Raw genomic sequence first — 21699 nt, 5'->3', positions numbered from 1 at the left:
CACGGGGCACCGGAAGAGGGGGGGGAGGAATCGGAAGGGGAAGGGAAGCCGCCATTTTGAGAGCGTGCGTCGAGCAGTTCGGAGGTGTGGCTTGTGGTCCCGCGCTTCTCCTCGGAGGCTCCCACTCCGCGAGAAGGTAAGATGGCCGCCGCTTCAAAATTTCAGCTGGATCGTTTGGGAGTCCATGCGGCTGCTATCTGACGGTGTTACCGTGGCGCTGCTGTCTAAACCGGACAGCGGGGATGGATCATCGAGGTGGGCCAAGGGAAGCACCACCGCCCCGGAGAATCCTATTTGGGTGACGGAGGTCTGCTGAGGCTTGGCAGTCGTGGATTACAAATTGGGATCGGAGGGAGCGGACACAGATCCGACTCTGTTCCAGGTAGTTAGCGGCGCATCTCCTCTCCCTGGTGAGGCATGGGGGGAAACCCGGGAGACACCGAGGGCTGTGCCAGGCCCAGCTTGCGGAGGAATGAGTCCCCATCTTCAAGCCTACGTAAGGTATGTGCAGATCCATTCTTTATAACAAGTAATGCGAAGGGGAACAGCCAGCGGTATTTTAGGTTGTTGTCCCTTAGTGTTTTTGTGACTGGACCCAGACTTCTCCTCCTGCCCAGCGTAGTCGGAGCTATGTCTTGGAATACTTGGAACTGGACCTCGTCGAACTCGACATATTTTTGGTTCCTGCTGATTCTGGAGATGGATTCCTTCATTTTAAAGAAGTGGAACCTGACAATAATGTACCTGGGGGGGTCTCCGGGCTGAGGGCGAGAACGGAGGGACCTATGGCACCTATCCAGGTGTCTATCCATCTCCGTACTGTCTGGTGTTAGGTGTTCCACCCAGCGTGCCACAAAATCCTCTGGGTCTATTACCCCTGATGCGGAGGTTATTTCTTCTGTCTCAGTTATCAGAGTCCTCAAGTTTGTCCCCCATGTCTCTTAATTGAGCCATAAGGGAGGCCACCTCTGGTTTAGTTTGGTGTAAGTCTGTGACAGTCTCATCCGATTTCACTTCCAGAGTGTTTGTTCGTTCCCTCAGGGCGTCAAGGTCCTTCCACAGGGCTCAGAGTTCCGATTTAAAGAACTTTCGCATTTCCCCACAAAGTTCTTTTATATCCTTGACCCTAGCCCATTCCTGGTCTCCAGACCCTGAAGGTGGTCTGCCAGCGTCCACATCTGTGTCCATTTCTGCATCTCCATTGTCGTTGCCCCTTGTGGGGGGGTTCTGTCTTTGCCCCTGCTTTCCTTACTTTTCCCGCCCGTCACCATTGTTGCGGGTGACTTGTGAGGGGTCTTATGGAAATAGATTGTGACTGATGAGACTCTTCTGCCCCTCCCTGTGGCCAGCGGCATCCCCTATTGTTCGGACAATGGAGGCTGCCTTTTGCTGCTAGAATTATTGCCGAAAATGCAGATATTTATTTAATTATTTGCGCCGGCGGGCTGGAGCTCAAACTTCCAGCTTCCATGCACCACCGCTCGTACATGGACCTCTCGTACTCAACTTTTTAAAGATATAAATAAGCCCCATCTAGAATGGGTAAAAAAAAAGACCTGATTACATATGTAGTTACAACATCTACAGTATAATTTGGACACGCATACCGTATGTGCTTATTCTTAGGTGACCCACAGAACTTCTCACCCCTCTGTTTCTCACAAAAACAAGGTTGGCGCAACTACATTTCACAAAATGGTGGTACTCTCGTAGGAGAGAACAAAGGCAACATCTGAAAAAGATGCCCATATCTAATGGCACTCCTTAGTACAGTATCTCCCAATATTTAGAGATAGAAGTTAGCCTAAAGCTAACACAAGAACCCCAATTGCTGCACTCAAAGTGTGATATGAATACCGTAATGATAGGAGTATACAATAACCCAACGAGTAGTTTATTTCTCCTTAAATTGACACATCAGGGTGAGTATTGTTCTCACAATTAAACTAAAATAATAAAATTTTATTTCTATAATACACAACAATAACGTTTAAAAATAAACATTATTTTTAAACGTTATTGTTGTGTATTATGGAAATAAAATGTTCTTATTTTAGTTTTGTATACCCCTATCATTACGGTATTCATATCACACTTTGAGTGCAGCAGTTGGGGTTCTTGTGTTAGCTTTAGGCTAACTTCTGCCTCTACCATATGCATTTTATCCCTTTGCACCCTAGTTCTTTTTTTAGTTTAATTGGAGAGCGTTGATTCCATTTCTATAGGTTCTCCCAATATTTAGTCATAGTTGTTTACATTTTCAGAAAATAAACATTACAAATTGTAATGCCTGGTACTCTAGACATGGAGTCAATCTTTTTCCCACTGAAGAGAAGCACTGAAGAAAAAAAGTACAAATAATCTGTTTTAATAACTCCCTTTGTCTCTCTTAATTAATTTTGTTAAATCTGTAATCCTTTTAAAGTAGATGGGATTTTATCACCTATGGTTGCAGAAAATTATATATACAGTATATAAAAGCCAACAGTTGAAGCAAGGACTCATTACCTGCTGCAATGCAATCAGTCTGCCAGATGGAAAGGGTATATTCTTGTAGACCTTAGGGACATGGAAAAAAAACCTGGCATAATACCATAAACAACACACACAAAATAATCTCCTTTTCAATTATGCCATCATTCAAAGCTTGACGTTCTAACTAGCCAATTTCCTCCCTAAAACAAAACGTGGAGTCACAATCTTAACCATTACAATGATGTGAATTGAGAAGTTGTTGTTCTGCTTCTGAAATGCATGAAACTGTATTTATAATAACCAGGGTGTCCCCATATCTGCTAGTTAAAATTTCTGTAGAGTTTGTTGTTTGTTGTTCTTTTTAGTGAAACTTCCGACTTGTTGGTAATTTCTCCATTAAAATATAAATATTTTATTATTAGGTAATTATATAAAGTCTATAAGGAGTGACTATAGATTGGAGGATTTAACTTACTTTGCTTGAAAAGTCAACAACTCAAATCAGCACAGTGATTAAGAACAATAACGGCAAAAAAACCTTTTATCTGAATAAACATTTTTAATGAATGAAAAACACAATGCTGTTTTCAAAACAGAAAGACTATCTTACTATGTAACATCTACAGGTAAAAAAAAAACATTGTTATAAATGTCAACCTCATTCTTAGATAAATTATAGACAGAAATATTAATAATGAGCTTCCCTTTTTGGTCACTTAGCCCTTTCTCTTAAAAGAGTTGTGTCCGACCCAAAGCAACGGTATTTGTATGTAAAATATTGATATAGTAAGTTACAAAATTACATAGCAGATGTGGTTAAAAAAAGACACAAGTCTATCAAGTTCAACCTATGCTAAATTTATACGACAGACACTTTATCCTATATTTGTATTAACAGTAAATTGATCCAGAGGAAAGCAAACAAAAAACCCCAGTGTCATATCATCCAATGATATCTCAAAAGGGGAAAAATATATTCTTCCCTGACTCCAAGAATTGACAGTCAGATTACTCGCTGCATCAACATCATTCCCATGTTTACTTATTTGGTACATCCCTGGATGCCTTTCTGTTCTAAAAAGATGTCCCTATTGTACGTACCTTTTGTGGGTAGGATTAATGCAAATCCGATGCTCAAAAGACCACACAAACAAATAATACAGTGATGATTGTCCAATTCAATCTTCACACATATATGCAGCACCAGCAGAGTTCATATGAGTCCATAAACGTATAGCGCAGTGTTGTATCCACACTGTGTGTAACCGTGAAGGTATGTGAGTATATATGCAAGCCAAACCCCACTCACAAAGGAGGGAGACAGTCGCGGGGTGTCCCGCAAAAGCAGAACCAGCAACGCTGTCAGTCCACACCAGATACAGTATGGAGGGCGTAAGCAGGCAAAACAACTGGCTTAGAACTAAAGCACAATAATGTTGAAGAACTCACTTTTAAACTCCTAATGGTCCTCCTGCGACGACTCCCGCCAGGCGCGCTCCCAGGCTAGAATAGATGAAGGGAAAGATCCAAATAGAAATAGCAAGTGAACAGCCCAAATAGCAAAGCTAGGACGTGATGACCAAAAAGTTATGTATTGGTTAAAAAACATAAAGCAGTAGTGTTGGTAATCCTCATTACTACTACTTTATGTTTTTTAGCCAATAAATAACTTTTTGGTCACCACGTCCTAGCTTTGCTATTTGGGCTGTGCACCGGCTATTTCTATTTGGATCTTTCCCTATTCTACGTACCTCTTTATTTTGCCACATTGGTTTAGACTAGTTTCTTTTATATTTATTATCCAAGGGTATACACTGATGAGTGTGCTTTTCTAACAGTGTTTTAAAGACAGCCCTTTTATCTTCTACATTTTTCCCTGCAAAAACACCATCCCAATTTATTGCTTGTAGATTATTCCTCGGTTTATTAAAATCTGTCATTGTAAAATGTAAAGTCTTTGTTGAACCCATGTAATATAGTTTTTGATAATTTATTTCAAATGAGACCATGATATGATCACTTTACCCAAATGTTCCTGGTCCAGGTTTTGATGCCTTTGCCATTTTTAAAAGTATTTTGGCTTCCTCAATCTCACAGATATTTGGAGGTTTGTAGCATATCCTTACAAACATTTTCTTTGTACTTTTACCCCCACTGCTAGTTTATATCCACAAGGTCTCTACATTTTCAACATCCCTCTTCCTAAACATCTTCCCTTATAATAGGTTTTAGATCTGTTTTAACATATAAACATGTTCCACCACCTCTTCTATTTGCTCGATCCTTCTGAAAAAGGGAATAACCCTCTAAATGAACTTGCTCAGTCATGAGTTTCATCCCACCATGTTTCAGTAATGCCTATGATATCATACTGCTCCCTTGTAGTTATTAATTCAAATCCCCCCTTTTTATTTGTCAGCTTCTTGTATTAACAAGCATGCTTTTAAGTTTTATCCAGTCTGTGCTACAGTTATCATAGGCCTCAGATATAGTAGGCCATGCACATGACCCAGCTGTTGCGCGACAAAATCGCCATCGCTCTTGTGCACGCGCCCGGTTGTGCGCTCTATGGCTGTCCTCACTGAGGTACGCCCTTTTGTTTGCGCTGTGTGTGACATCACGCACGCCATTGCGTAGACTATGGACACGGCTTTATCTGCTCCTTCCTTTCTAATCCACTTGGATGTAGTCTTTAGAAGTTTTCTAGTATTATATGTATTTAATATACTGCACCGACACACTTTATTCGAGCAAATACCCAGTATGTACCTGGCAGATACCTGGAATGCGCCGCTCCTCACCTCTGACAAGCCCCGTTGCGTTTGCCTTCCCAGCCTGGGTTCATGCCTGGCTGACGGGCGGCTGATCTGTTAAATGATAATGATTAGGATTTAATAGGCTGCAATGCTTCGCGTGTCTACCAGATGGCATAAATTCATGAATTGTAATGCAGTATATATATACTGTGCAGTATTGCAGCCAGCGGGAATAAAATGCTTCAATCCCTGCTTGGAAAATAACCCAATGCACTCGGGCAGAAAACAGTCACAAACCTCAATACACCCGGGTATACCCGAATTCGTGGGACTAGCCGAGCTCGAATAAAGTGTGTCGCCAGTGTAGGTGACTCCCAGCTTGCCAACCTCCCATTTCCCCCCATTCTACCTCCATAACCCCTAGCTATTGCCACATTCCTATCTAATCTATCTAGTTCATTATCCCTTTCTAGTCCCTTCCCCTCTCCTTCATAGTTTAAAATTTCCTCCAACCTTTTTAACATCTCTACCCCGCCCCCCCCCCCCCCCCGCCAGCACAAAACATCCCTCTTCATTGAGGTGCAAGTCTTCCCTACCATAAAAATAGCACCTCAGAAAGGGAATCCTAGTTCTCTAAAAAAAAAAAAACCCTCCTTCCTACACCACAACATTATTTATTAATATTAGAACATTAATAAACACAGAAAGAGATGCCGCTAATAACGTGTAAAATAGTTGTTGTAATTTGTGAATGCAGGACAAGGTTGCCAGAGTTGGCATGTACCTCAAAAGGCAAAATAGGGGGCGCAATTACATTGCATAAAAATCCTTCATGTAATAATATTAAAGACAATATAAAAGAATGCACTCACAATGTAAATTAAAATATATTTGCCTGGTTTATAGTGTCTAATCTCGCTCTGACCCGGTTGTTGGAAAACGTTCCCTTGATTTGCCCAATCTCTGGAGGTTGGATAGAGAAGGAGCCGATGTTGCCACTATTTTCGCTGCTTCCGGTTGTGATGGTGTCCCCTGGTGATGATCCTCAGTGGCGTCTCTCACTCCGCGAGATATCGTGGATTGGCCTCCTTACTGTCGATCCATTTCCAGGAAATGATGCATTAGGGGGCGCGTCAGCGTGATGGAAGCGGAGAATCGATGGGCTAATGTAGCGTGAGCCTATGTCGTAATAGCGTATGTCAATTACTCTATGCCTATCACATTAAATGTTCCATATGTAACCCCGCCATTGTTTTACTAACTAATGTATAGCGCCCTTGATAGGGGTACTATATAAATATTGTTATAAATAAATATAACCAGCTTCAGAGCTACCTCCTGTTGAGCTGCGGGGGAATATTTTTCGGTTTATGAAACAAAATGGGCATGGATTGTGTGTCATTAAACATACATTTTTTAATCATTATAGATTTGAGTTTACATTTTATGTACTATACATGGTTATATAACGTATAATATTACTATGGGAATAACTTTAAAAAATAAGATTCATTTATTCTTGTTACATGTCTGTAATGTGTAAGTTATTGCCTCAGCATAGTACACTTGAAGATTATGAGACCTTAAATATAAGCATCTAACATATACTTTATTGTGGGAACTGCCTTCACATGTATGTATGACTAACATGTAATTAATACTGTAACCAAATATATGTTAGACAATCTGGGTAATAACGTATTGTTTTAAACCTTTGATTGATGTACACTGTATTATATAAATTGTGTGTTTGAACTTACCAGTTTGCTCCTCAGGAAGATCCTATGTGTCCATCATTGTGGGAAAGCCAACAACCTCCATCATTTTCCTTTCATAGGTGGACAAATTCAACTCTGGTGTCTAACCCTCCACCCCTGCCCCCCCTCCCCCTTCCCCCACCACCACCCTCAGCATCTGGTCACTGCAGCATGGTCAGAAAACTTCTTCTTCAGTTTTTTCTTACTGTCTGTCCCACTTTTTTGAGCATCTCTACAGTATCCACTATATTTCCTTGGGCTTTGATATCAACCAAACTTGAATGCCAAATTGTACTCTTTTGTACTGTGCTGGTTTTATTGCACAGTTCTTCCAATAGTTTGGGGTAAGTATCCACTATCTTATTAAGTAGGATCTCCAGGTTAGCATCAGTAAATGTAATGCTCTCAATCCTAGAGCCTTTAGCAACAGCAGCAGCAGCAGAGGTGAAAGCCTCCAGTCCTCAGTCATGTTAAAGCCTGTACCGTTAGGTTAAAATGGGTTACAAACTCTCCTACTACTGTACGTGCTGTGTATATATTTGACATTTATCAGTTATGTTCTTCCTTTTGTGGTGCATTTACTGTATGTTACTGATAAATCAATAAGCTGCAGTAGTAAAAAAATAGAGAAAACTGTTTTGCAAACATTTTGGTGGGGAGACTGAAAAACGCATGTTTTTTAACACTGATGTATGGTTTAGCTGTTGCTCCAATAACATTTATTCAAACTTATTAGGATTATCACAAACACACAAAAATGATATTTATTAAAGCATTACCATTGTGTATTCTCTTAGTCATACTGTATATTTATTTTTCTCATAATCTCAACACAACCATTGAAAAATGATATCGTATTCTAAGCCTACTGTATATCTTTTCCATGATCTCCAATATTCATTAGAACCTGAGAGTTTGGAAAAAAAAAAAACATTCCTTTGGGATGTTTTAGATGGGAAATGCCCCAGAACCATATACCAGATATAAATCAGGGAACACCCCATCAGCATTTATTTGTGCCCTCAGCTTATTACCCGGAATTCGTTTGAAACCCTTATGGAGCAGGTATTTTAAGTCATATTCTAGTCAAGAAAAACAAACAGGAGCGTTGTCTCAATAAACTTTGTTCTAAGAATATTCATTTCCTTTTAAAAGCAGAACATATTCCATACAACGTGCATTGGATGAAAGAGAAGGACATAGGGCCTCATGCAGTAAGCGACGATTATGTGAAATCGGCAAGCTTATCGATTAGTCATGTTATTGGCGTTTTTCCCTCTCCGTATGCAGTAAGTGCCGAATACATTCAAAATCAACCCGAAAACAAATCCGCCCACTCTCACGATGATGAGCCGATCACACACAGGTGTATCGGCGTGCGTGGCGGGGTGCTGTTAGGTTGCACAATCACAAATCTTGCTGAATCAGGCGAAACAAGCATGTTTTTGATTGCGCGCCATATTTAAAGGCAACGTGTACTGCTAATCATTCTCTGTGTTGTTGGGAGTGAGAGAGAGAGAGAGACGCACAGAGCTGGACGATTGAACATTTGCATATTGACTGAGAGAATTGTTGTGTATTGGGTGAGCTTTGTCCTTTGTTGTTTTGTTTACATCTTTGTCTTGTTTTATATGTGGAAGTGGGTCGTGTGATTGCCTGTACATTTCTTGTCTGTTTTTTGTGAGTGCTGGAAGTATGCCCGCAAAGCGTGGGAAGAGTGATGCTGGTGGGAGTGGGAGTGCTACTCGTGCGAGTACGCGTCGGAGTGAACGTTCTGTTCAGGGGAGTGATGTTGCTGGTGCACCGAGTGGTGTTGCTGGGAGTGGGAGTGCTGTTGTTGGGAGTGGGAGTGCTGGTGCTGCGAGTGGTGTTGCTGGGAGTGGGAGTGCTGTTGTTGGGAGTGGGAGTGCTGTTGCTGTGAGTGGGAGTGCTGGTGCTGGGAGTGCTGGTGCTAGGAGTGTGAGTGCTGGTGCTAGGAGTGTGAGTGCTGGTGCTAGGAGTGTGAGTGCTGGTGCTAGGAGTGGGAGTGCTGGTGCTGGGAGTGCTGCTGGTGGCGCAGTTGCTGATGGGGTGTCTGGTGGTGGCGTGCTTGCTGGTGGCCAGCTTTTGGAGGCTCTTCCATTGGAAGAAGGAGAGTCCAGTCAGCACCAGCCAAGCTCTGACCCTAAACCTGCTCGGAAAAAACGTGTGGAGAAGCCACGTAATCCTCGCTTCAATGACCAGGAAAATAGGGCTCTTGTCACTGGCATTCTGGAGCACTATGACAGTATATATGGACATTTAGTAGGTAAGTGTAACTTTACATTTATTATTCAAATACATGTGATCCTAGGTCATCTGAGTTTTGTTCATATGCAAATATGGGTACACAATATCTTTCTATGTTAATTAGTCTGGAAACACAGCTTTTTTTCATGCCTTACAAGGACAACTAAACACAGGCGGTCAATTTGCCAGAACTGCATACAATATGAATGCAACCTTGCTTACATGTATAGGTTTAGTAGTGAATGCTCATGTGCTGCACATATTACACATAAAACAGCATGTTTGCTATCACTTGGAACAGCTAGCAGTGTAGGAAACTGGTGCTTATATTATTATTCATTTACCTCATATCTTTTATATGTTTTTCAAGGGCGGACAAGTGCAGCAAGCAAAAAAGAAATGTGGGACACAATAGTCATTGGTGTCAATGCCTGTGGGAATAGTGTCAGGGACAAGTATCATTGTCGGAAAAGATTTGATGATATTAGGTCCAAATTGAAAAAGAAAATACAAGACCAACGCGTGCATGCTACTGGCACTGGAGGTGGGCCCACACCACAACGTCTCATATTGACTCCATTGGAGGAGCTGCTTCGGCCAAAATTACTTACCGTCGTCGTGGAAGGCTTGGCTGGTGACCGTGACATTGGAATTTATCCGTCACAATTTCCAGCAGGTGATAAATATTACTGTACTAGGCGTGTCGTTGCTTACAGTTATTTTGCATAGTTACACTGCTTTTTATACTGTCTTCACAATATAAGCATACCTGCATCTATATATGTATATGTCTGATTCTGTATATATATATCTCAAAATAGACATATATGTAGTAGTCCTACTAAAAGCAGTAACTAATATAGCACGTGCCATTGCGTGCTCATTTACATGTGAATTCCCAAAATGCATAGCTGCAGTGGAAGCAATTGATGGTGGGCGAAGATGGGGAACAACAGGGTAGTACACGTGTAACACATGTTCATGAGAAATTATTAGTAGCTACAGGTACAGAACAGAAATATGTATCATGTTATTGTGTATTTTATTGATTTTACTCCGACAAACATGACATTACTGCCTATTTTAAGCATGCATCAAAGAAATTGCATGTAACGGCCTACAAACATCACTGGCACTAACACATCTATAGTTGCTTATGAAAAGGTCCATTTTTGCTTTATGTCATATACAGACAGCATAATGAGGCACACGTAGCATATGTTATGTCATTGTTTTCATAACTTAAACACTGCAGATGACTACTTAGCTCATCTACCATTGTGTTAAAGCAGCTGCAATTAATATCTCATCACAGCATACACTTCAACAGAGGGGGTGGGGTTCAGCACACACACTAATTACAGCCTCATTTCACGGTCAACTTAGTTCACACCATTTGCACCTGTTTCAAGTCATTGAAAGGTGTGGCTGATTAGGCTTTTTGGGGAAGGGAATACCTTTCTTACAACCTGAATAGCACAACTGAAGTTAATCACACTCATTGGAAAGCTTAACTCTAGCTACTAAATGCCCCAACAACTCATTACTTATCAAAGCGTACGTCACACATTAGTTCACTCATATCTATAGTTGAACTACTATGAAAGACACATTATCACACACTGCATGTGTTGTCTTGTTGAGTCACAGCCACATTCAGGTGTGCCACATCTTCGATTAATGTACCACACATATCCTCTACCAAAAATAACACTTTTTGCAATATGACCACCTTCATGATAACCATTGTGAATGGTCATCTCATGATAGTTATGTACATTATGATACTGATATCACTACACAACATATGATTTTTATGTACTCATTTAATCTATTTATCCTCACGCATTACTGCAGAAACATAGTATGTTGTATGTTAGGGAACTCAAAACTTCTAAGTACACAGGCATGTACATTGTTATTACAACTATTTATGTTCACTTTCACACACACATTTTCGGTTAAGGAACTGATGTTGTTAGTTAATCATAAATACAGAACATACAATAAGTGTTTGTTCAATATTTACACATGTAAATGTAAAACTTATGTTATTGTTATATATAGTTGCCCCTGGAGGACATGTGTCACCTGAGATGGAACAAGTGTCTTCACCTGGGTCAGCCAGCTCAACACTACTAGAAGGTGAGTGTATCATTTGCTGGCCATATAATATGTGCTCTTCTATATGTTATGTTGTCATGTGCATTATTTGTTTTGCACATCTTCTTTAAATAGGATTACTTAGTGTCAGTGAAAATTAAGTGTAAGGCAACATGTATTGTGTTAGTGATGTTAATTATCATGTAGGACTTCTGAGTTTAGAGCAACTTTTCATTCATTCATATTTCATACTGAGTCCAAACATTATTCGTAAGTCAAGGTAGTTTTTAATGAGGTTATAAAACGTATGCTAACATGTTAGGTGTTACTTAGGACACAGTACAATTACATAGTAACACAGCATACATTAACATGCCATTTAATAATGTGTACATTTCTTTTTAGAACATCATGGTGATGAGGATGATGAGTATGATGAGGATGACGCCACAGAAGAGACTGAAATACAATCATGTGACCATGAAGAGGTGCCAATAGAAACTGTTGTACCGCCAAATCGTCCATCAACTTCCACATACGATGCAATTGTAGCTTCAGAGGGAAAAATAGTGGACGCAGAAAATCGTCGCCATTCAGACATGATGACAGTGCTGGAAAGGATGATTGGACTGCAGGAAGAAACAGTATCACAATTGGCACATCTCCACAGAGTCTTCATTGAAGTGCCTAAACAGTTGCAAAAAATCAACACCTCATTTGAAGCATTAGTTGTTCAGCAAACACAAGCTAATTACTGGAGAATGACTAATGTACCACAATTCAACACCTCCCAGCCAGGATCTGTTCATGCAGGTCAGTTTTCACCACAATCATCTGAGATTCATTCACCAGGCCCAAATGTTACCGGTCAAGTAGCAGACATTGCTGTGCAGGTTCCTGATGACATCCTACCGCTGCCATCTCTACAAATTCAGCAGCAGACACCTACAAAGGAGGCGACAAAAACAAAACAAGACACACATGAAACAGACCAACCATCACTTGTGCAGTGTCTACCAACTTGCTCACATGTGTCACTGGGCACAAGCCCTGTCCGTGAACAGTCACTACCCAAAAGCCCTGTAGGTGAGTCGCTGCCCAAAAGCCCTGTAGGTGAATCGCTGCCCAAAAGCCCTGTAGGTGAATCACTGCCCACAAGCCCTGTAGGTGAGTCACTGGCCACAAGCCCTGTAGGTGAATCACTGCCCACAAGCCCTGTAGGTGAGTCACTGGCCACAAGCCCTGTAGGTGAATCACTGCCCACAAGCCCTGTAGGTGAGTCACTGGCCACAAGCCCTGTAGGTGAATCACTGCCCACAAGCCCTGTAGGTGAGTCACTGGCCACAAGCCCTGTAGGTGAATCACTGCCCACAAGCCCTGTAGGTGAGTCACTGGCCACAAGCCCTGTAGGTGAATCACTGCCCACAAGCCCTGTAGGTGAACTGTCACTGGCCACAAGCCCTGCCCGTGAAGTGCCAGAGGCCACTCAAAGTGGCTCTGTTGTGCCTAAAGTTGGTGGCAAAAGAAAAAGGAAAATTCAAGAGACAACAAGCAGGCCTGTTACTCGCTCGCAAAAGGAACAAAAAAAATAAATGTTATAATTCAGAAAATATGTCTTTGGCCTTGTTTTGTTGACTTCAGATTATCTAATTACTATTGTATGTATGCTGAAGACTGTGTTGTTTCCAAACTTTCAACTATGTTCTTGTACACGTGAAGGTTTGGAAATGTTAACACTCATAATTAATTGTGTTATAAATATTTATGTTGTAATCGTCTGTTCAGTAATGGTCCACCAGGAGCCAGTTGCTAAGTTTAGAGAAGCTGCCATTGACTTTGCATCAAAACATTGCATTTGGGTGTGTTAATTGATGTAAGAATTGCATATGCATATTAGTCACATGCAATTATTAAAACACCTAAGTAAGTGCAAACATCTTTCTTGTACGTGTACAGCAGGATTATGTGTAAATTATTACTTACCTTTGCCTTGCTTGGCCATTGTAATTTTGTCCTTTAATCAGTTGTGTGTTCGTTTCTATAACATCTCAGAATGTATAATAATATATATACACACACACACACTGAGTGTGAGTGTGAGTGTGAGTATATATATATATATGTATATATGTGTATATATATATATGTATATATGTGTATATATATATATGTATATATGTGTATATATATATGTGTATATATATATATATGTATATATGTGTATATATATATGTGTATATATATATATGTATATATGTGTATATATATATGTGTATATATATGTATATATATGTGTGTGTGTATATATATATATATATATATATATATATATATATATATATATATATATATATATATATATATATATATATATAGTACTATATAAACTGGTATACACAAACTAATACACTTCATGCTTCCTTGTGAAAGCACACTATTTTAATAATACAGGCCTAATGTTTGAGAAATATCCTAAGTATGAGACTCTAACAGTATTGTGCTTAAACAAATGTTTATTACTTAATTCAATCATGTTTCTCACCATTTAAATAGGTTTCATACAAGGTATACTTAATGCCATCAATGTTGTGTGTACTCCTGCAATATAAAAAAAAAAAAAATATTATATATAAATATATATATATTTTTATAAGAGATATATTTATATATATATATATATATATATATATATATATATATACACACGTATTTAAACTCATGCAGACAGGGAGTTAACCAGACTTTCACATACACACAGAAATGTAAGCGGGGAAAAAACATTTCTTTTTGCAGGTGTGTTTTTACTGATATGCCTGGCTAAGAAATATTTTCACACACTGGCCTTTGTTAGTTTTCAAAAAAACACTATGTGAACGCATTCACAGTCTAGGGATGTTTTTCACAAACGAGATAAAAGAAGGAGAAATGTTTCTCCCACAGTCCCATATCACGAACCACAACTGTTAACCCAATTAGACAACCAAATCCAATTGGCGTTTGAAATAAGGAGTCAAAGTAGTTACTTTTGTTGACCTTGACAAGGAAAAACAGGAGTTTGTTAGCCATTCAGCACATTCATTTTGATGAGCAAATAACACAGACCTGCACACAGCTTTTGTGCTACTCAGACATGGCTGATGAATTCGTTAACAATATTAATCCCCTTTTAGGGTATAAGTACATGATCTGTGAAGCCATCTTGAACAGTCGCGGACAGAAAGCAAGCACACGCCAAATCGATGATTTCATTCGAGCAAAATATCCTTATTACCAAGACCGTAAGCATGCACGGAATTTTAATTCCTCAATAAGATTCACTTTATCAAGTAATGACTTTTTTGAACGTGACCAGGATAAGCTACAACACACCTATGGTTTCTGGAAGATTGCCCCGGAAAAACAATTTATCCTGAAAGACGGCACTTATATTGTCGTGAAAGGCATATTTATTCCTAATGGCAATAGCAATGTATCCGCTACTACTGATCCGTTTGAATCGATACGTGCTGCAATATCTGCAGCCTCCATTCCTGAAACCCACATTGTACAAGAACAAAAGTACTATGATTATGTACCAAGCCTTTCAGCTGAAATTGCATTGGAATGGGAACCGGAAGAAATGAACCTACCTCCCGACCAATTATTTGAAGAAAGCAGTGGCGATTCCTATGAGCGCATCCTGGAGGAGATATGTGCCATACTGGATTCAGCGGTTGGGTTAAGCGTGGATGAAAATGGCTTGCATTTCTGGAGCGACCAGTTGCAGCCAGGCGAAGAGTTAATTCTAGAAGAATGGTAAATATAACAATCGTTATGCGTTGACTCTGCGTTTAAATTTTTTTTTTTTTTGTAACCACCATTTTCACTTTCAATGCGTGGATACAGCGTAACATTGCAGACTGCATAACATGTAGCGATCACAAACAAATTGTTTCCTAATACAATATAGTAGGACCTGAAAGAGTAGTACACATTGCTGACGGAATAAATATACGTACTTTCCTATCCCTTTAAACATATTAGCAACATTTTACCATTACTCTAACACATACCTGTTTTGTTATCATGCAACATCTACAACATTGAAAACCGGGTCCACCACGTATGACGTGGGACCCTTGTCATGGGCCAAGGCGTCCTTAAAAAGGATTACTGATGTAAGCCCCGCCCCCAAGCGACGTGCGCGCCTCAAAGCCTATTGGCTGTCATGTTTTGTTATAGTAACGGTAACTGCAGTGTGTGATGCATGCGGCTCAGTGTTTGTAGGCGTACCCTGGGCGTTAGCCGAATGTTAATTGAGTGGGAGGAGTGTTAGCGTGCGTTTCACGCTGGCTTAACATGACGTCACACGTATTGCATTTGCGCATTGTGTTATCGGCCGTGCTTTCTGTTCAAACACGTCTGTTTAAAAAGAATACAGATGTACTCGTTTAGAACGAATGTAGTTTCGTCTTCATTGTATTTGAAATAAAGATGTTATGTTTACTGGTATTTTCAACATGCATTGAACGCACAACGTACGCTTTGTTTTGCGCATGCGCTAACAGTTAGTGGAGCCAAGCGTGAAGTGCGTGCGCACACAAAGATGTGCGCGCACATCTTTCAGTATACAGGCAACGTTCACTTCTTATACATAGTTATGCCTGCTACAAATTTAAAGAAACATTACATACTGATGAACAGTTTTACTTCTAACATATAAGTGACTGACGTGTGTATCTACACAATCATATAGAGCTGCGTAACGCGTTGTCACGGATGCATATCTAGTAAGGTGCCATCTTTGACCATCATGTGTTTGCTGTATTTCAGAGATGTCGGGGAAGATACAATCGGATCAATGTATGATTTCAGAAGAGTCTACCTTTATATGAGATGATTGTGAGGAGGAGCCACCGACTACTATACTACATATGGAACTAATTTTATATTGCTTGCAGCGCTTATTAACAAACAATTAAAAATGTGATACCCTTATGCCTATATTGCATAAGCACTTAATTAACATAATGATGTTGCAAAAGAGTGCCTCATGAATTTTTATTGAGTGTTCTTTAATGACTACTAACATTTTATGACATGGTGTGTTTTATATATAACAACCATTCCCACTCTGCTAACACATTTGTGTATTCTAATATGTAATGGAACGTATGACTGTCGAAACTATGTAACAATAATAATAATAATATGAGCATGTTCATGTATAGGGCTGCTAGTTGTACGCAGCGATTTACAGACACATGTTTCAGCCTGAGGTCCCTGGCCCGTGGAACGTACAAATGTTTTTTTGCCGCATGAGGCACAGGGAGATAAAGTGACTTGGCCAAGGTCACAAGGAGCCCACACCGGGAATTGAACCAGACTCCCCTGCTTCAAACTATCAGTGCCAGTGTGTGTCTTTACTCAGTGAGCCACTCCTTCTCCCAATGTAAAGGACACTTACAACCAAGTAGCCATTTATTTTTAAAATCTCTTGTTACATGGGTATGTAGATAAAATGGTTTGGGACTGTAGCAAATAATGTTAGTGGCCAGATGTTATGGTCCCCTCCAATGCATGATGTTCTGAATATGACATCACCATCATGTTATGAAGTACGTTTCTGTGTATATTTCATTAACCTAACTAACTATAGTTTACTGTGTTTATTAATCGTTTAGAAATACATAGTATAGTCAATATGATGATATAAGCTACCATAATAAAGCTGGTGTTATCATTTGTCGGTGTTATACATGGATCCTACACCAATTGATAGAGACACAAACAGTTGTCTTAAAAAGTGTGTCTATGCTAGTGATGAATGTGCTCCCGTAAGTAAACAAATAAGTACAGTTATCCCCTTTTCTCCAACCACCTCTATATTACATTAATGGAAATTATAAGGAAACATACATAAAATGTGATGAAATGTGAGTAATCATTTTGTAATACAATGCACATGAAAGCTCAAGAGTAGCTAAATGCATATACATGATACAGAAAGTACATATATGTAACATTTGTGTTTAAACCAATATGTTGGGTTTTTAGTTCCAATAATTATAGGAAGATTGAGGTAGCCACATCTTATGAGAGATGTCAGCAAATATACATACCATGATCAGTCATACTGGAGATATACCTATAATGCAAAGGAACAATATATAAATTGCAAACATTGACATGCCATCTTCAGTACCGTAAACAACACAGCAAAGTGTGTATTTGGTGTTAAATGTACAACACCATGTATATTTCATGACATTCAAAATGTAAATCAGCCTGGTGTACACATCATATGGATGTACATGTTACACTGCACCAATAACATTGTATGTAAGCATACTAGAAGCATGAATGATTATGGGCATAATATGTGTTTTGTCTTAGCATAAGGAATAACACAATGCTAAAATATTATTGCTTTGTTACCCAAGTTGTATTCACATACACACAACTAAAGTACAATTGAAGAGGATTATATAACCTGTGCAACAATAACATACCGGTGCCACATCCCTTTGTGCACACAGCAGAGAAAAGAAAGGTGTGCAACCCATATTCATCTGTGTCCTAACAGAAGGTTATATAAAGAAACATTATTGTTAATATAACATAATTAAACTATAAAAGTAGTACTAGGAACATATGAGTTTGTACTTACAAGAAAAAAATGAATTGATGAGATTCTGTCGTGTCTGGCCACCACTGGCTGTTTGTTCATTTTCAGCAGCTACATGGGTGGGATGCTCGTCTACCAAAGCCTCAGCTAGGTCTGACTGTACATTGTGCCTGAGTGCAACATTGTGCAAAATGCAACAGGCAAGGATAATATCAGACACTTTTTGAGGCTTGTATAGAAGAGCCCCACCAGTTCTGTCCAGACACCTAAACCTGGTCTTGAGTAGGCCAAATGTCCTCTCTATAACAGATCTTGTAGATATATGGGCTGCATTGTACCTGTCCTCTGCTTCAGTTTGAGGGTTTAGCACCGGAGTCAAGAGCCACGGCCTAATTCCGTATCCTGAGTCACCTATAATGAATGGAGCACACATAAGCTGACATTAGTGATCAAATTGTACAATGCCAACATTCCTAAATCAACATGTGTTTTGTGTTAGAACATGTAAATATGTACTCACCCAGCAGCCAACCAGGTTCAAAATGTCCCTCTTCGAACGCATGGAAGACTGAAGAGTTCCTCAGGATAGAGGAATCGTGACTGGAACCAGGGAACTTGGGTACCACATGCATTATCCTCATCGTGGCATCACATACCACCTGTACATTGAGTGAATGGTAGTGCTTCCGATTGCGGTACACATGCTCACTCTGACTAGGTGCAATCAAAGCAACATGTGTGCAATCGATTGCACCCAGCACACATGGTATCCCTGCTATATTATAAAAGCCAGTCCTGACTTCCAGCCACTCTGTCGCCTCTGTAGGAAAATGAATATAATTCCTAGCGCGTCTATTGAGTGCATAGAGAAACTGGGTCAAGGCCCGCGAGAATGTAGATTGCGAGACCCCGCCCACTATGCCCACAGTTGTCTGGTATGACGCGGAAGCAAGATAATGTAATGAGCACAGCATTTTAACAAGCCCAGGGACTGCACGACCTCTGGCTGTGAAAAAATCTAAATCCCCCCTTATCTCCTCATAAAGAGCTAAGATTGCTGCTGAACTCAAACGATAGCGACTTACAATCTCCTCCTCACTCATCCCATCTAACAGGGTTCTCTCCCTGTACAGACGCGGACGAGGCACAAGTTGTCTCCTCTGTCTTCTCCTCTGATCTCCTGTCCCTCTACCTGTCCCTCGGCCTGTCCCTCTCCCTGTCCCTGTCGTATCCGCGTCACTGTCACTGTCCCTCGGTGTGTCCCTCCCTTGCCCTATATGATTGTCTTCATCATCAAGCATGTCATAGAAAAGAATGTTCCTCCGTCTCCTAAACATTCGCAACATTTTGAAATGAGTAGCTGTGAATGAGCAGGTAATGTGCGTCCTTTAAATAGGTATGTGATGATGTCAGGTGACATAGTAAAATGCAAGGTGTTACATTAACATAATAAAGTACTTCTGTGGCAAGCTGTGTGCACTTGTTGTTCTAAGTATTTGTTGTGTGTATTCTGCAGGGAATGATGATATTTGGCAATGATGTGACGTGATGCTTTGTAGAAACATTGCTTGCAAATAAATAGTTGCATGTGCAATGCATGTAAAACTTGTGAACGCAAGAGTCAGTCATGTAATGAGACAAAAAGGCTGAGATTGATGTGGGAAAAGTTTTGTGTAACATGTGTAATTATCCATGTTATTGTGACATGTTGCCAACAATGAATAGTCGTGTGCATATGCATGCATTTGTGTAATGAGGATAGTTGGTATAAAATGAGTTTACAAGGTGTCCCAATGATGAATTACTGTACATGTGCGTATAAGTTAGGTTGAAGTGCTTGTAATGCAACGGTTATAATGTAAATATGCAATGTGATTGCGCGTCCAATAAGTGACGTCATGAAAATAGGGAGGACCAAACGTAGATGTAAACATGAGAATTTAGATGTACATGAAGGTTTAAAGATGCGTGACACATTACAAGCATTGTGTAATGTAAAGGAACATGAATATACGGTGTATGTGTGACATGTGTGACATGTGTAACATCATGTAAACAATTGTCGATCAATGCAGTAAAATGTGTGCTATGATGTGAGGTTCTCCTTTAAGAGTTGAGTATAGTATTTTCCCTTGCCACATCATCACATGATGAGTAATGTGACCCGCAAATGCTGCAAACATGTAAAAGTCGAATGTTATGCAAATAAGACACGTCAGCTGTGACACAATGCAGGGAATGCCCCCACACTGTAATGCAAATCCCCCTTGTATTGTGAGCAATGAAACGTAAACAGTACTATACTGTTATACGTCCCCGCTCCATTGACTTCCATTGATGTACAGAAGATGTTTTTTTTCTAAGTGCCGTTCCGGCAGCCTTAGCGATCGTTCTCCCGTCCAAACTGCCAACTTTAGTTGGCGGGAGAAATCGGCCATAACATCTCAATTTCGTAGTGCCGATCAGCCCCGATAAGCTGTTTTTTTTTGTTGAATCCAGCCGATTTAAAAAAGTGGCGATCAGTGTCGAAAACAGGCTTATCGGCAGGCGACTGGCCATAACCAAATAATCGGCTCCGAAACCTGGCGATATGAAGCACTTATCGGCGCTTACTGAATCTCAAACCCAATTTTGGCTATAACATGGCCATATTTCCCTTATCAACGCTTACTGCATGAGGCCCATAGTCTATTAATTGTTAAAAAAAAAAATAAAGAAAGAGGTACAAAAGTTTAACATGTTAACACAAGTTTAACAATTAATAAAGTTTAACATTGCAGACTCCCAACTCCAGCAGTGCATCGGCTAAAGAGGGTTGGTATAGATGCATGTAGCATGATATGTTTTTTTCAACAGATGGTCAGCATTGTTGTTTATACTGTATTTTAAATTCCCTATATAATCAGTATTATCCAGCAGAAGCATCATTAATATGGTAATGGGTTACAAAAGCAGGTTTGGCGCAATTAAGCTCACTATAAAACATGGTTCAGCTGAAAGCGTTTTCTTGTTATTATAAAACACCTCACAAGGTTCACTGCCTAATTTGTTTTGCATTACTGTATTACCCAAAATAAACACATTACAGTAGCCTATAATGTTCGGTTGGAACTTAAAATTAGACCAATATTGGTCATCTAATTCCATTTCATTATGTAAATCTACTACTATTGTATTTGTTCCCAGTTTCCTAGCCTATTACTGGTTAATATGTGGTGGTGTTTCAAAGGACAAACTGATCATCAATGAACGGATATGCTACTAGTGATCTGGAAGATTACATGGAAGAGTAGATACTGGAGTATTAGTTTTTGAGACTATCCCCTTACATTCAGAATGTATTAGATTAGTAATCTTTTTATTTTTATTTTAGTTATAGTAAATCCTTGAAAAAATTGTATATTTCTAATACTCCGTAGTTTTGGAGGAAGCACCTGAGTTGCCGTCCACTAAAGTACGGTCTAGGACAGTTGGCCATGACTGTGTTGCCATGACCAAGTGACCATCGGCACTTTGCCGCAACTCACCCCACCGCGGGGACCTGTCGCCGCCGACAGCTTTACCGCTAAGGTAAAGCTTCTCCATTCTCCATTCCTCTGTATCAGGTTCTGATTTGACACAACCAGTTTTTTCCCATCTCTAATATAAGTAACAATATACAGAAAGGCATAAATACTATAAAAAAAATGTTAGAAGTGAACATGCCATACAGACAGTGCCCTGCTTATGGGCA

At 39.9% G+C, this 21699-nt stretch overlaps 1 protein-coding gene across 1 annotated transcript; it reads left to right on the top strand.

Moving 5' to 3' along the window:
• The first annotated feature begins 417 nt into the window (after positions 1-417).
• On the top strand, positions 418-21468 carry LOC142492247 (uncharacterized). Its single transcript, XM_075594918.1, has 6 exons — positions 418-501; positions 618-816; positions 9627-9932; positions 11324-11401; positions 11765-12580; positions 21386-21468. Exons 1-6 carry the CDS (start codon positions 418-420, stop codon positions 21466-21468), a joined length of 1566 nt encoding a protein of 521 aa, XP_075451033.1.
• Positions 21469-21699: the final 231 nt, after the last annotated feature.

Source organism: Ascaphus truei, chromosome 4 (assembly GCF_040206685.1).
Source record: "Ascaphus truei isolate aAscTru1 chromosome 4, aAscTru1.hap1, whole genome shotgun sequence".
Classification (NCBI taxonomy): Eukaryota; Metazoa; Chordata; class Amphibia; order Anura; family Ascaphidae; genus Ascaphus; species Ascaphus truei.
This window is presented reverse-complemented; position numbering and strand designations above follow the sequence as displayed.